We start from the raw sequence: 15,248 nt of genomic DNA, 5'->3' as shown, positions 1-15,248 counted from the left end.
TACTGGGACGGGAGAGGCCACGGGGTCCCAACCCTAATCCCACCTCTGCCACTCATGTGCCCCCTCCGTGCCTCAGTTTCCCCATCTGGACAAAAGGGGGTGACAATACTGTGGGGCCGGGCAGAGGTTGTGAAAATGAATTAGCAGAGAGAGGCAGACCCCAGACCTGCTTTTCAATGCTTCCCCCGGCCCCCACAGATCCAGACTGCCCCAGCTCGGCCAGCCCCGTTAGCCAAAGCCCACGGGCCCGGGCGTCTCTGTTGACTCCAACTGGCATCACGGGGCCCGGGGTTTATTACAGGTGCTCGGGGCAGGGGGGGGTCAGTGCCAGGGCCTTGGGGGGCAGCTGCGCCCGCTCTGAGCCCCTAGGCGTGATGGGGACTGTCCTGCCGAGCTCACGGCTGGTGCTAGTGTTTGCTGACACCTAGTGGTGGCACTAGAACATGGCAAGAGCTCGATTTAATAGTGCGTCAGATGTGCATCTGTGTGTGTGTGTGTGTGTGTGTGTGTGTGAGAGAGAGAGAGAGAGAGAGAGACAGGGCCGCCCAGAGGATTCAGGGGCCCTGGGGCAAAGCAATTTCGGGGGCCCCTTCCATAAAAGAAAGTTGCAATACTATAGAATACTATATTCTCATGGGGGCCCCTGCAGGGCCCGGGGCCTGGGGAAAATTGCCCCACTTGCCCCCCACTCTGGGCGGCCCTGGAGAGAGCGAGAGACCCACTGCTGCCTTCTGCTGGATGGGATCAGAACTGTCCATCCCTATGTCATAGCCCCTATGTTGCAAACAGCAGATGGAGATTCTCCATTAGCTCATGCAGTGGGGCCCTGGCTTTTAGACCTGGGGTTGTGGCTTCGTGAGGCCCCCGAGGGCTGAGTCCTGCCGACGGAGAGGAGCCGGGGCCCCGCCGGCAGAGCGCTCCCTGGAGGGGTAGAGCTACATAGCTGAGTCCAGGCCAGGAGTGACACACGGGGTGCTGCAGGCGGGGGGCAGAGGGGATCACAGGGCCTGCCTGCGCCCCGCTTCCCCCAGCTCCCAACTCAGCCCCAAGGGCCAGGCCCGTCTCTCATGGCAGGCAATATTTAGGCCCTGGCTGTCCCTGGCCTGGTTGTGACCCCCCCCATCTCTTGGGGTCCCCCTCTGTGCTGGAGCCCCCACATCCTTCGCTGGGGGGACAGAGCACAAACCCCCCAGAATCAGCCACTCCTGTTTAGATCCCTCCCCCAGGCGCCAGGTCCCTCCCATCCCAGCCCCCTCTGCGGGCGGGAGCCAGGGGGCGTGCTGCACCCTGGGGATCCAGCCCCCTCAGACTCTCTGTTTCCACCCGTCCAGAAGGGAAACGGCCCATCGCTCATCAGGCCCCCCATGAAGGGACCGGAGCTTTTATTGCCGTTAGAGAGGGGGGTGAGATGGGTCTGGGAGCCAGGACTCCTGGGTTCTGTTCCCAGTTCTGGGAGGGCCGTGGGGTTGAGTGGGTTAGAGCAGGAGAGCTACGGGCCAGGACTTGTGGGGTCTATGTGGGTAGGGGGATGGACTAATAGCTAGAGGGAATGGGGTCAGGATTCAAGGGTTCGGTGCCCAGCTCTGGGGAGGAGCTGGTGTCTAGCAGTTAGAGCAGAGGGCTGGGGAATCAGGACTCCTGGGTTCCACCCCCAGCTCTGCCCCGACTTACTCTGTGACACTGAGGAAATCACGTCCCATGTTGCCTCAGTGTCCCCCTCTGTACAATGGGGGTAACACACGACAATGTGTGTGTGTGTGTGTGTGCACACGCATGTGCCCCACTGCCTCCTGCTGCAGGGGGTGAGAACTGCTAACCCGTGTGTCAAAGGGCCAGTGTATGCATTGGAGAAGGTTCAAAGAAGAGCTAGGGGAATGATGAAAGGCTTTCTAGCGAGAGACTCCAGGAGCTCAGTGTATTTCGCTGCCCACCGACAAGGGCCGGGGGTGACTTGCTCACAAGGACCCACACAGGGAACAAATCTTTAACGGAGGGCTCTTCGGTCCAGCAGAGGAAGGTCTAACCCGATCCCGTGGCTGGCAGAGGAAGCCAGCCGACTCCAGACTGGAAACAAGACGTACGTTTTTAAGAGGGACGTCATTACAATTTACCGAGGTTTATGGTCGATTCTCCATCGCTGGCCATGTTTAAATCCAGATGGGCTGGGTTTTAGCAGCTCTGCACTGGGAATTCTGGTGGGGCCGTTCTCTGGCCTGGCCTAGGCAGCTACTGGGTCCCAATGGCCCCGTGGGGTGAGCAGCCAGGCCGTGGGGACGGGGGGTCTCGCCCTGCTACCAGCGGAGGGGTCTCCGGTACAGTTTGGTCAGGGACATGGCGACATTCTCCAACCTCGCGGGCTCAGCTAACGCCCTGGTACGGCGCTGTGAGCTCCTCGCCCGCCCGCCCCGGGGAAGGACCCAGACACCGATCCCACTCCAAACTTTATTGTTATGAATTTCACAGTCCAGCTTGTGCACCAGCCCCCGGGGGCGTTAGGGAAAGTCAGACGAGCCCCACGACCCCCATGGGCCCCACAGAACTGTCACGATGCTCAGCAAAGGGGAAGGAGAGGTTTCTTATCAGCTCGGACGGGTTGATTTCTAACCAGCATGGGGGTCGGAATCCCGAGCCCGACAGGCCTGAGAACGGGAACATTCAAGTCATAGATGGGGGTCAATGCCCTGGAACCCCCACCTGGGGGGCGGCCCAGGGGGGCTGCAGGGGAGGCACTGAGGGCAGAGTTTGGTCTAAGAAGGAGAGTCACCAAGGGGCTGCATCCCTCCCTCTCCCCGGCCTGGGCCCCCAGCCAGTCCCGTCTACACACAGAGTGAGGAAATGACACGGCGGGAGACAGGCACGGCTGGGAACTTGGCTTGTCCCACTCGGGGCCTCGGCGGGGGGCGGGGGGTGGATTTCACCCCTCCCTGCCAGCACAGAGCTCTCCAGCATGGGGCCAGGCAAGGCTCAGCGCTCAGCTGCAGACCGGGAAGGGTTAAACCCAGCACAGCCTCCTAAGAGCGAGAGGAGAAAAGGGCCTCGTCCCAGCCCTGCAGGACCCTGGGACACCAGCACTGTGAACCCTGCAAAGGCGCCGGGGCCTTCCCCCCCGAGGGGTTAGCCCAGCCCCGCCTGGAGCCACGCCCGGGGCATTTGGTGGTAGGGCTGCAAAGGCCAATACGGCATCAGCAAGCTACAGGGGGAGCCTGGGAAAAGCAGCCACCCGGCTGTAACTGACTGGGGTGTGCGTGTCTGCGTGTCTGCGTGTGTCCCTGCTGCCCCCCTTCTTGCTGGGACAATGCGGATCTGCTTTCTTGGCACGTCAGACCCACTGCAGCATGTGTCACATAAGCCCTGTACTGCAGAGAGCCACAGGCGATTCTCCTCCATCACCTACTGCTCTGTGACTGCCAGCACCATGGGCCCCGGCTGAGGGATGAGGGTCCAGGAGGCCACGGATCTGCCACGTGACACGGCAGGCGGATTGCTAACAAGGCCAGGAGGATGGTATCTCTGCTGCCCTGTGGGCCGGCCCAGCAGTGGGCGGGAGGGGTGAACGAGCACTGGCTAAGGTGGGGGGTGACTGATCGAGGTGGGGGCTGAGCCCCAGCTGGAAGGAGATCCACTCTCCCTGGGAGACGTTGGCCTCAGGGGCGCTGTGGGGGGCAGGGGATCACACATGGCCCAGGGAGAAGCAGCAAAGGGGGAGCTCCAAGCCAGGGGCCTGGGGGGGATCTGGGGGACTGCTGGCGCCCTCGGGCCATGCTACTTGGTGAACTTGGTGCCATGTTCCTGCTGGCGGATGAGGCAGGCAATGGGGCTGGCGATGCCGCCGATCAGGGTCCAGTACTCCTCGAAGCTGATGTGCCCGTCCTTGTTCTCATCCAGGTCGCAGATGAGCTTGTCGGCCGCGCGCTTGTTCCCGGTGTCCTGGGAAGAGAGCGCGGAGCCGTTCAATCGCCAGGAGGGGCTGGGGACCCTGGGGGGCGGCACTCACCGCCTGGCGTCTCAGTCAGCCGCTGCCAGGGCACCCCCTCCCCCCATGGGGCAGGGAGCTTAGCACTGGAGCTGGGTCACCAAGGTCCCTCCTCAGGCTGCCAGCAAGGAGGCTGGTTGCGGACAGCATGAGGTAGTGTTGGGCTCACACTCACACACTAGGGTTCCCCGTGACAGGGCCTCGTGCTGCCCGTGGGCTCACACTCACACACTAGGGTTCCCCGTGACAGGGCCTCGTGCTGCCCATGGGCTCACACTCACACACTAGGGTTCCCCGTGGCAGGGCCGGGTGCTGCCCGTGGCTCACTCTCACACACTAGGGTTCCCCGTGGCATGGTTGGTGCTCCCAGTGGGCTCACATTCCCCCACTAGCGTCCCCCCGGTCTCACTAGGGTTCCCCATGGCAGGGCCGGGTGCTGCCCGTGGGCTCACATTCCCCCACTAGCATCCCCCCGGTCTCACTAGGGTTCCCCATGGCAGGGCCGGGTGCTGCCCGTGGGTTCACACTCACACACTAGGGTTCCCCGTGGCATGGCTGGGCGCTGCCCGTGGGTTCACACTCACACACTAGGGTTCCCCGTGGCAGGGCCGGATGCTGCCCGTGGGCTCACTCTCACACACTAGGGTTCCCCATGGCATGGTTGGTGCTCCCCGTGGGCTCACATTCCCCCACCAGCATCCCCCCCGTCTCACCGTCAGCATGTGGTTGAGCTCCCGGCTCAGCATCTTGCGGAAATCCTTCTTGCTGATGCGCCGGGGTTTCTTGCAGCAGCCGCTGGCGTATTTGTCATAGTTCTTCACCAGCACGTGGAGGGCCCATTCCAGCTCCGACGGGTCGCCCGACATCTCGGTCCCATTAGTCCCTGCAGGTGTAACGGAACCAATGCCTGAGCCGGGCAGTGGGGGGCTCGTTGGCCCAGCACCGGTGCAGCCAGGCGGGCACCGGGCACCTGCTGGGAAAGGCCAGGCAGAGACCCTGCTGGGAAAGGCCAGGCAGTGACCCCACTTCTATGCAGCAGTGAACGCAGGGCTCTCATTTCCAGGGGGGCCCCATGAGCGTTCACCTGATCTGGGCCAACTCTGATCTCGGTTCACCCTGGCCCATCCCTGGTCAATATCGCCCTGTATACGGCCTGTAGGCTCTCGCTGCTGTAGGGCTCATTATAGTACGGGATGTGTGCCCAGAAGCTGTGCAGCAGGGGAGCTGTGCCAAGCACACCTGGCAGTAGGAGCCGGTCCCCTTAAAGCAGGACAAGCCCAGTGTGTGATCCGGTCATTACAGGTGGAATATGGACTTGGGGATTTCGGAAGGGGGTGCAGGGACGGACTGTACGGACGTTAGTGGGGAGGCTGCTGCAGGCGCTGGTGGGGAGAGATCGGGGGACATGGGAGACGCTCAGAGGGAGCAGGGGGTGGGAGGTGCTGAGCCACGTGGAGGTATGTAGGGGAGAATGGGGCAGGAGAGGGAAGCAGAGAAGCCGGGTTCAAGCAGCAGGAGAAAGTGCAGCCCCCCCGCTGCTGCTCCCAGTGAAACCCCGGTAAATCCGGCATCGCCGGTGTCGGGACTGCAGCTCAGCATGGGAGTCGCTGCCTTTGTCTCCCTCTGCGCCACCCAGCAGATGCGGCCCTGGAGGGCTCAAATGGGAGCGACAAAAGGGGTTCCTTTCACCCCCGTACCGTCCCCTTGCCTCATCTCCATCCAGCCCCGTGGCTGGGGCTAGCGTGCGAGCCACGCCCCGACCCAGGGGGCAGCAAGAGCAGAGGGGGCCTGTCCCCTTTCCCAGTGAGTCTGGTTCTCCTTACGGGGAGAGATCCCAGCCCAACAGCCCCCCGTCTCCCTGGGAGCGGGTGGAGAACCATCTGGTTCCCATGCGTCGATCTCTTCACCCTGGAGCAGCACTGCGCCCGGGGCTCAGCCGAAGGGGAAAGGGACAAGACGGGGCACGTCCGGGCGTCGGGCCCGGAGGATCATTTCCATGGTGCCGAGCACAAAGAAATACCCAGGGAGAAACGGAGTTGGGGGCGGATCCAGCCTGGGAACTTGGCAACAAGGCTGGGCCGACAACAGGGCCCCGAGCGAGCCGCTGGGGAACGAGCCAGCATCCCAGGGTGAATTCGCTGCGGCCAACACTTGTGAGTTTATCGCAAGTCACCCAGTATTTGATGTTTTCTTTCAAGCCCCAGCTCCTGGAGTCAGGAGATGAGGTGTTAGCAGGCGTGTCATATGCAGGACACGGGAGGTCATAGTCCTGCCCTGTTGGGCACGGCGTCCAGTTTGGGGCACCGAGCCTTAGGAAAGATGGGGAGAAACTGGAGAGAGTCCAGAGGAGAGCAGCAGAAATGAGCCGAGGTTGAGAAAACCTGACCATGGGGCAAGGTTAGAAAACCTGGGCACGTTTAGTCGTGAGGAAAGCAGACGGAGGGGAACCTGAGAGCAGCCTGCAAAGCTGTTCCGGGCCATTATAGACAGGATGGCAATCAACAGCGTCCACTGACGGCAGGACAAGAACGAATGGGATGCATCTGCAGCAAGGGAGATGAAGGACAGAGACTAGAAAAACCGTCTAACTCGCAGGGTCGGGAACACGTAACCTAGGGAGGTGGTGGAACCCCCGTCTCTGGAGGTCTTTAAGAACAGGCTGGACAGACCCCTGCCAGAGCTGGTCGAGGTTTCCTTGNGGGGCAGGGAGCTTAGCACTGGAGCTGGGTCACCAAGGTCCCTCCTCAGGCTGCCAGCAAGGAGGCTGGTTGCGGACAGCATGAGGTAGTGTTGGGCTCACACTCACACACTAGGGTTCCCCGTGACAGGGCCTCGTGCTGCCCGTGGGCTCACACTCACACACTAGGGTTCCCCGTGACAGGGCCTCGTGCTGCCCATGGGCTCACACTCACACACTAGGGTTCCCCGTGGCAGGGCCGGGTGCTGCCCGTGGCTCACTCTCACACACTAGGGTTCCCCGTGGCATGGTTGGTGCTCCCAGTGGGCTCACATTCCCCCACTAGCGTCCCCCTGGTCTCACTAGGGTTCCCCATGGCAGGGCCGGGTGCTGCCCGTGGGCTCACATTCCCCCACTAGCATCCCCCCGGTCTCACTAGGGTTCCCCATGGCAGGGCCGGGTGCTGCCCGTGGGTTCACACTCACACACTAGGGTTCCCCGTGGCATGGCTGGGCGCTGCCCGTGGGTTCACACTCACACACTAGGGTTCCCCGTGGCAGGGCCGGATGCTGCCCGTGGGCTCACTCTCACACACTAGGGTTCCCCATGGCATGGTTGGTGCTCCCCGTGGGCTCACATTCCCCCACCAGCATCCCCCCCGTCTCACCGTCAGCATGTGGTTGAGCTCCCGGCTCAGCATCTTGCGGAAATCCTTCTTGCTGATGCGCCGGGGTTTCTTGCAGCAGCCGCTGGCGTATTTGTCGTAGTTCTTCACCAGCACGTGGAGGGCCCATTCCAGCTCCGACGGGTCGCCCGACATCTCGGTCCCATTAGTCCCTGCAGGTGTAACGGAACCAATGCCTGAGCCGGGCAGTGGGGGGCTCGTTGGCCCAGCACCGGTGCAGCCAGGCGGGCACCGGGCACCTGCTGGGAAAGGCCAGGCAGTGACCCCACTTCTATGCAGGACTCTCATTTCCAGGGGGCCCCGTGAGCGTTCACCTGATCTGGGCCAACTCTGATCTCGGTTCACCCTGGCCCATCCCTGGTCAATATCGCCCTGTATACGGCCTGTAGGCTCTCGCTGCTGTAGGGCTCATTATAGTACGGGATGTGTGCCCAGAAGCTGTGCAGCAGGGGAGCTGTGCCAAGCACACCTGGCAGTAGGAGCCGGTCCCCTTAAAGCAGGACAAGCCCAGTGTGTGATCCGGTCATTACAGGTGGAATATGGACTTGGGGATTTCGGACGGGGGTGCAGGGACGGACTGTACGGACGTTAGTGGGGAGGCTGCTGCAGGCGCTGGTGGGGAGAGATCGGGGGACATGGGAGACGCTCAGAGGGAGCAGGGGGTGGGAGGTGCCGAGCCACGTGGAGGTATGAAGGGGAGAATGGGGCAGGGGAGGGAAGCAGAGAAGCCGGGTCCAAGCAGCAGGAGAAAGTGCAGCCCCCCGCTGCTGCTCCCAGTGAAACCCCGGTAAATCCGGCATCGCCGGTGTCGGGACTGCAGCTCAGCATGGGAGTCGCTGCCTTGTCTCCCTCTGTGCCACCCAGCAGATGCGGCCCTGGAGGGCTCAAATGGGAGCGACAAAAGGGGTTCCTTTCACCCCCGTACAGTCCCCTTGCCTCATCTCCGTCCAGCCCCGTGGCTGGGGCTAGCGTGCGAGCCACGCCCCGACCCAGGGGGCAGCAAGAGCAGAGGGGGCCTGTCCCCTTTCCCAGTGAGTCTGGTTCTCCTTACGGGGAGAGATCCCAGCCCAACAGCCCCCCGTCTCCCTGGGAGCGGGTGGAGAACCATCTGGTTCCCATGCGTCGATCTCTTCACCCTGGAGCAGCACTGCGCCCGGGGCTCAGCCGAAGGGGAAAGGGACAAGACGGGGCACGTCCGGGCGTCGGGCCCAGAGGATCATTTCCATGGTGCCGAGCACAAAGAAATACCCAGGGAGAAACGGAGTTGGGGGCGGATCCAGCCTGGGAACTTGGCAACAAGGCTGGGCTGACAACAGGGCCCCGAGCGAGCCGCTGGGGGAACGAGCCAGCATCCCAGGGTGAATTCGCTGCGGCCAACACTTGCGAGTTTATCACGAGTCACCCAGTATTTGATGTTTTCTTTCAAGTCCCAGCTCCTGGAGTCAGGCGATGAGGTGTTAGCAGGCGTGTCATATGCAGGACACGGGAGGTCATAGTCCTGCCCTGTTGGGCACGGCGTCCAGTTTGGGGCACCGAGCCTTAGGAAAGATGGAGAGAAACTGGAGAGAGTCCAGAGGAGAGCAGCAGAAATGAGCCGAGGTTGAGAAAACCTGACCATGGGGCAAGGTTAGAAAACCTGGGCACGTTTAGTCGTGAGGAAAGCAGACGGAGGGGAACCTGAGAGCAGCCTGCAAAGCTGTTCCGGGCCATTATAGACAGGATGGCAATCAACAGCGTCCACTGACGGCAGGACAAGAACGAATGGGATGCATCTGCAGCAAGGGAGATGAAGGACAGAGACTAGAAAAACCGTCTAACTCGCAGGGTCGGGAACACGTAACCTAGGGAGGTGGTGGAACCCCCCGTCTCTGGAGGCCTTTAAGAACAGGCTGGACAGACCCCTGCCAGAGCTGGTCCAGGTTTCCTTGGTCCTGCCTCGGGGTAACGGCCTCACGGGGGCCCGGCCAACCCTGCATTGTCAGGAGTCTATGATCGGTGACAATTCCAGTGGTTTTAGCTCTTGGGGCTGCACGGGAGAGTGGGACAACGTGCCCCGGGGGCGCCCTAAAGGCTCCGACACTGGAAAGTGAAGGGGAAAAAAACCCAAATCTGGCAGGAGGAGGATTTTAATCTCAGAATTTTTAAGCCAATCTCATGGGTTTTGGATGTTTCCGGTTGCCAGGACGGGGAATTCTCCGGCCTGGCTTACGCAGGAGCTCAGGCTGGATTTTATTAACCGTCCCTTTGGGGTTTAGCATTTGATGCTGGGATCCGTGACTGGGGTTCTCTGGCCGGGGTCATGCAGGTCACATGGGATAATCAAATGCTCCCTTCTGGCCTTACCATTGCGAATGGATCTATGAACTCCCCTGTGCTACAGCGCCTCCTCAGGCTGTGATGAGAACAACACCCTGACCCGTTTGGAGTGAACGTACAGCTCCCAACCCCTGCACCTGTCTGGCTCCTCCCCTTTTCTGCCACTCCCACCTCCGTTCCCCCAGGGTCCTGCCTCCTCCTAGCTACAGACGATAACAATCATTACCCGGCTGGCATAACCTGCTGCCCAGCGCTCATCTGAAAGGAATGAGGCTGGTTCCCAGCGGAACAGAGAGGGCGGAGAAGGAGAAGGAGGAGAAGATGCAATGGGCTGTAATTACCCGCCAGTCCTTGTCTTGCCACACCGCCCTGGGTGGTATCCCACCGGAGATGCCTCATGCCAAAACCCTCCCAGCCCAGCCCAGTGGCCTGGCACGAGGCAGGGCAGGGGATGAGGCAACCTGATTGCACGGGGGAAGAGGGAGCCGCCCGGGGAATCGCAGCCCTGGCACGGCCCCATTGCAGCCAGCGTCGCCGCCCCTGTGTGTGCAGGGCAAGGGGCCGAAGGGCACCGGAGACCCAGCTCCTCTCTAGACACTGGCTCACCAAGGGGGAGCAGATCATGCAGGCGGGGGAAGCTCGCTTTGCCCTGCTAGGCGGGGGCACCGGGGGGTTGCACTGGCCAGGCAGTGTGGCCTCTGTCCCCAGCAGTACCAGCGCCTTGAGTCTAGCACGGACGGTTCTTTACCTGCTGCTGCCAGGTGGCTCTCAGCTAGTCCTTTCGCCTGCAAAACCCCAGCCTCAAATCGAATCCCGGACGGGGAAGACGAGCGCCCTCGGCAGAGAGCTCGCTCTGCCCCGCTCTTCAGGAGCTCCCGGAGCCCAGGGGCGTGCGCTGCACACTCAAGCCAACAGGCAGGGCTGGCAGCGCACAGGATGTGCGGGAAGGGAAGTGCATCCCATTGTTCGCCTTTCCTCTTTCCTGCCCGCCAGGGGCTGGCCTGCTCCGGCAGCGCACTGCCCGGTCAAAGGGGCATGTGGCCATCTCGTGCTGAGATCTGCCGACTGACCCCCGCTGAGGATCTGCCCCTAGCGTCCCAGGGCCCGCTCCGGCCCTCACCTCACCCTTGTCACTCCATTGGCTTCAGTGGGTTTGCTGGGTTCGGCGAGAGCGGGACCCGGCTCAGACGAATTGGGCACAGGAAGGCGTCCAGTCCATTGCTTCGTCCCTGCCAGCACATTCCCCCCCCCCCCCCCCTGGTCTCGCTCCAAATGCCCCGTGCGACGCACTCTGCTCTGGGAGGGAATCTGCCCTAGGCCCTGGGCCTCGCCCCGGGACACTTGCATTTCCCTTTGCTCTGTTCCTAGGGTGCCTTTCCCCGGGCACCCAAGTGCCAGTTCCAGCCTGTTCCTACCCGTTACGTCCCTCGGAGCCCCCAGGGGAGCCCCCGGTGAGGCCGGAAGAGACGGGGCCGGAACAGCAGAGCCAAAGCCTGTATTGCAGGGGTCATGGTCCCCCAACACCTGGCCACCCCCTGACGGGTGACAGACAAGACGGGTGACGTCAGCCCCACACCCAACAGGATGAGGCATAGGGACAGATGCCCAGGCCTGGGCTCAAGGTCGGCTGTATCTCTGGGGCAGGGCTTGGAGGATCACATGGCAGCAAACGGCGTTATGGCTTCCTACAGCCTCAGAGGAAACCCACCCACTGCTGCCCGCAGCTAACGGGCTTGATCCCCCAGCTCCCCTGGGCTTCGCAGGGAGAGGTTGGGGGTCAGCCCCTGCTGCCGACCCACCCAGGAGCGTTGTTGCAGGAGCAGAGGCGATGTTGCTGCTTTAGAAAACATCCCTGTGAGAGCGTCCCATGTAGACCACTAGTGCACAGCCTGTTCTGGGGTCCCTGCACGTGCTCCACCCCAGAGCCTGCATCAGAGACGCTCTCTGTTAGTGCTGGTCATTCGGCTGCCTCTGCCAGAGGCTGGGAATGGGCGACGGGGGATGGATCACTTGGTGATTCCCCATTCTGCTCCTTCCCTCTGGGGCACCGGGCGTTGGCAGACAGGATACTGGGCTAGATGGACCATTGGTCTGACCTAGTATGGCCGTTCTTATGTTCTTATTCGCCTCCTGTTCGTTTCTTTCTCTGTTGGCAGCTGTCCCTTGCTTGGGCTCAGATCTCGTCTTCGTCTCTGTTGGCACCGAACACCCGGGGCCAATTCCTGCACTGGTGTAAATCACCATCCTTCCACGGAAGTCAAAGATCTGTAGCACCCTGGCTGAAGTCAAGGGAGATATGCCGATTTCCACCAGCAGTCCATCTGGCCCCTGATCTTTTATCTTCTGCTTGTCCTTCTCGAGTCCCTATCTCCTTGCTCTCTGTTTCCCCAGCTCTGGTCATTCCTTCGAGGTCTCCAGTTGTCCTCAGCCAAGGCGGGCCATGCTCCCCCCCCAGCTGTCCTGAGCTGGCTTGGCGGCTTTCCGTTCATCTTGGGCCCATCCGGGCAGTCTCTCTCAGGAGGAACGTGCTGAGGTTTGGGCTGACACTGTCTCCGTCTCTCCAGATCTGAAGCTACACGCCAGGATCCCATTCATAAAAGCTTGGCGGACGTGTCCGCACCGCGCAGGGCCTTCAGCTGCAAGAAGCACCACTCCTCGGGCTCCTCCTGGCAATGGTTTGATGCGCTGTTCCAGATTAAGCCGGCTGGGCAGGTGGGCCCTCTGCTGAACCACCAGGTCTGACCAGAGCCTTCTGGGACCTCTGAAGCAACCAGCGCTCTTGCTGGAAGCAGGGCTTTGGGGTAATTCCCAAATCTGCACGGCCTCGCGGGATGGAGGGAGGGGGACTGAAGTGAGCTGCTCCAGCAGAATTTGGGGCTCGGTTTAGCTTCAAACCAGCCCTGTCCTTGGGCAGGAATCACCGAACCCGGAAGGCGGCCAGCTCTGTGCCATGACATACCATCTGCCGCGCCCAACCAAGAGCACCGGTGTCGGCTGCCCGCTGGCGTCCAGAGCAGAGGTGGGATCTAAGGCTGCATGGAGCCCTGATCCGGCAGAGCCCCCCTTCCCCCCGGAAACAGACTCATTTCTGCAGCCCTCTCCTCCTCCCTTCCTGGGATGGATTCTGCCTCCCCACCCCATCCTGCCTCCCATGGACTCTCCTCTCCCTCCTGCTCCTGCTTCTTGTTCTTCGGTCCAACCCAGCAGGCGGCCCGGCGTGCCTCGTTGCTTCCTTGGCTGAGAGCTCCGTAGGCCGGGCACAGCAGACACCGGGCAAAGGTTTCGTCCTCAAGCACAGGGTTCTCTACGCAGCTGCTTCTGCTACAGATACCCACCCGTCTAACTATTGCATTTCAAACACTTCCATCACTGTGCTGCCCAATTGCCTCCTTACGCCAGTCTGGATTAGACCCACTATTACCCAGTGGGCATCGCAGCTGGGCAGAGAAATTCAGCGGTCACATGGGTGTGGGCATGGGGGAGCTGACGACTCTAGGCCCCTTGGCACAGTACAGGGGACCCGAGCCGGGTTTCTGAGCCCGCCTACGGCTGTGCCCATGTGAGGTGGCATGGGGGCACCGGCTGGTGGCAGGACAGCCATGTTAGCTGGCGGGGGGCCGGGGCAAGCAGCGAGGGCGAACGGACGCCAACAGGACGCGGAGAGATTCATGCTTCTGTGTGAATTCTGCAGGCGGCGTCGGCGGGAACCAGATCAGATAAGCAAGCCGGGACCTGCCGTTCCCCAGGGGAAGGCGGCCGGTTTCCCAACACCCCTCGTCTCGCCCTCTCCCCCCCGTGCCCGCCTCCCTCTGGCACCGCACCTCTGTTCCGCCCGCTCTCTCTCCTTCACAGTCCGCTCTGCGAGTGCACAGGACCCAGCCCGGTCCAGAGCCGCATCCACTCACAAACTTCAGCCCCCAAATGTCCCCGGTGTCAGGGACGGGTCTGGATTTGGTCCCGAGCTCCCTGCGTCCCACTCCCAGACCCCCCAGTCATACTGACTGACCCCAGAACCAAAGGTCATGAGGCTGAGGGCACAGAGGAGGAGTTGCTGATGCTGGAGCATGGAGAACAGGAGGACCTGAGGTGCACCGACGCCCGAGGCCCCTGCAATGGAACGAGGGAGAGAGACCCAGGTGATCCTGGGGGGGGTCTCGATTGCTCCTGGCACCCTGCCCCTGGCCCCTAGCGCTCACCTCCCTCGCTCGCTGCCTCTCACCCCAGTGTGGGGCTGGGAACCAGGAACTGCAGAGCCCCCCGGAGCCCCTCCTGGTTTTCAGGGGCGAGTCACTTCGTGCCTCCATGGCCGGGTGAGAAGACAATGAATTCCCCTGGCTCTGGCCGTTCTCGGGAGCTAAGGACGGTGAAGCGCTTTCGCGTTCTCACACGCTATTACAGCCACGGGATTATTGTGCGATTTCACGCAGGCCCCGCCGTGGCAGGCCCATTTCTGGCTCGTGATAATAAAGATCCGTAGCGAATAAGGAGAAGTTCTCGCTTTAGATTCCGCCTACCCAGCTGTCATCTCATTGTTGCCAGATCTATCATCTTCCCAATGACCTGTCTAGCTATCCTCAGACACACCCATCTCTCGATCCAGGGCCGGCTCCCGGCACCAGCTTAACAAGCAGGTCCATCCGCAGCCCAGGCCGGGCCGAGGGATCGGACTTGTGGCCCTCGGGCTAGCGCTGTAGGACCAGCTGTGCGTGTGGGGCTCTGAACTGGTGGCTCAGGCTGGCACTCGGCCCCCAAAGCCCACCCTCCCCTCGGCCGCAGAGACTCCAAAGCGCTGGTCCAACTCGGAGCTCGAGCCCGAGTCCCGCTAGCCCGAGGCGGCCGAGTCAGGCCGTGCAGACGTGCCCGTCGAGCCCTGCGCTGGCACGTCCTGCTGCTGTCAACAGGACGATTCGCTGCGAGGCCTTTAATCAGGAAACAGGGCAAGAGCATTCCTTTTCCCGGCTCGCTCGGCCTGCTTACCTGACTTGGCTGTCATCTGCTCTTCCTCGTGCAGGAGCCGTCTGCCAAGAGCGGAGCTCACCGTGGGTCTGGCTCTCCCCTTCTGCCCGCTCCCGGATTTGCAGAGTAGGCAGGCTGAAGAATGTGCCTCCCACGCCTGCTCTATTCTGCGTTCATATCGCGAGACCTCGTCTTGGCTTTTAAAGAGACACAGCCCCACTTGGCAGAGGCTGACATTCCTGGGGTGTTTCCGCCTGGCTTCGGGGCTCGCCTCGGAAACGGCTTCAGGGATTGCAAAACACTGGCCTGACCGCCTGAGCAAAGCAAGCGCCTTCCCACGGGTGATGCACAGTATCGTTCACGTGAGGCCCGGAACACAGAGATTGCACCAGTGTCGCTTTCCTTGTGGGAACTAAGTGGCCAGACGCATTTCTCCCATCAGCGGGAGATGGACGGATGCAACCCATGCAGCTGTGTCTGGGTGGGAGTTGCACTGATCTGATGGCAAGGCAGACATAGCCCACTGGAGCAAACAGCCCCACAGGGCATCAGTGACTGCGGAAGAGAAGACAAGGCTGTTAAGTCAACGGCAAATTTCTGTTCACCTCAATGCAGGAAGCAAGAACCAGTTCCCTAGGACT

At 61.7% G+C, this 15,248-nt stretch overlaps 1 protein-coding gene across 2 annotated transcripts; it reads right to left on the bottom strand.

Moving 5' to 3' along the window:
* Positions 1–2,428: 2,428 nt before the first annotated feature.
* Positions 2,429–14,784, bottom strand: S100A16 (S100 calcium binding protein A16). Of its 2 annotated transcripts, XM_034792827.1 has the most exons (3): positions 14,629–14,784; positions 7,318–7,487; positions 2,429–3,927 (listed from the first exon to the last, which is right to left on the bottom strand). In XM_034792827.1, the coding sequence occupies exons 1-3, from the start codon at positions 14,642–14,644 to the stop codon at positions 3,763–3,765; spliced, it is 351 nt and encodes a 116-aa protein (XP_034648718.1). In that variant the 5' UTR covers positions 14,645–14,784; the 3' UTR covers positions 2,429–3,762. The 2 variants fall into 2 exon arrangements, with proteins under 2 accessions (XP_034648718.1, XP_034648719.1); XM_034792828.1 differs by lacking the exons at positions 7,318–7,487; positions 14,629–14,784 and adding an exon at positions 4,687–4,856.
* Between the last annotated feature and the right edge of the window lie 464 nt (positions 14,785–15,248).

Source organism: Trachemys scripta, chromosome 16, assembly GCF_013100865.1.
Source record: "Trachemys scripta elegans isolate TJP31775 chromosome 16, CAS_Tse_1.0, whole genome shotgun sequence".
NCBI classification, from domain to species: domain Eukaryota; kingdom Metazoa; phylum Chordata; order Testudines; family Emydidae; genus Trachemys; species Trachemys scripta.
The sequence above is the reverse complement of the archived record's forward strand: the minus strand, read 5'-3'. Positions and strand labels throughout refer to the sequence as shown.

Coding starts and splice junctions, on each gene's coding strand:
- S100A16 (XM_034792827.1), bottom strand. Junction 3,928..7,317: donor AGCTCAACCACATGCTGACG/GTGAGACGGGGG, acceptor CTCTCTTCCCAG/GACACCGGGAACAAGCGCGC.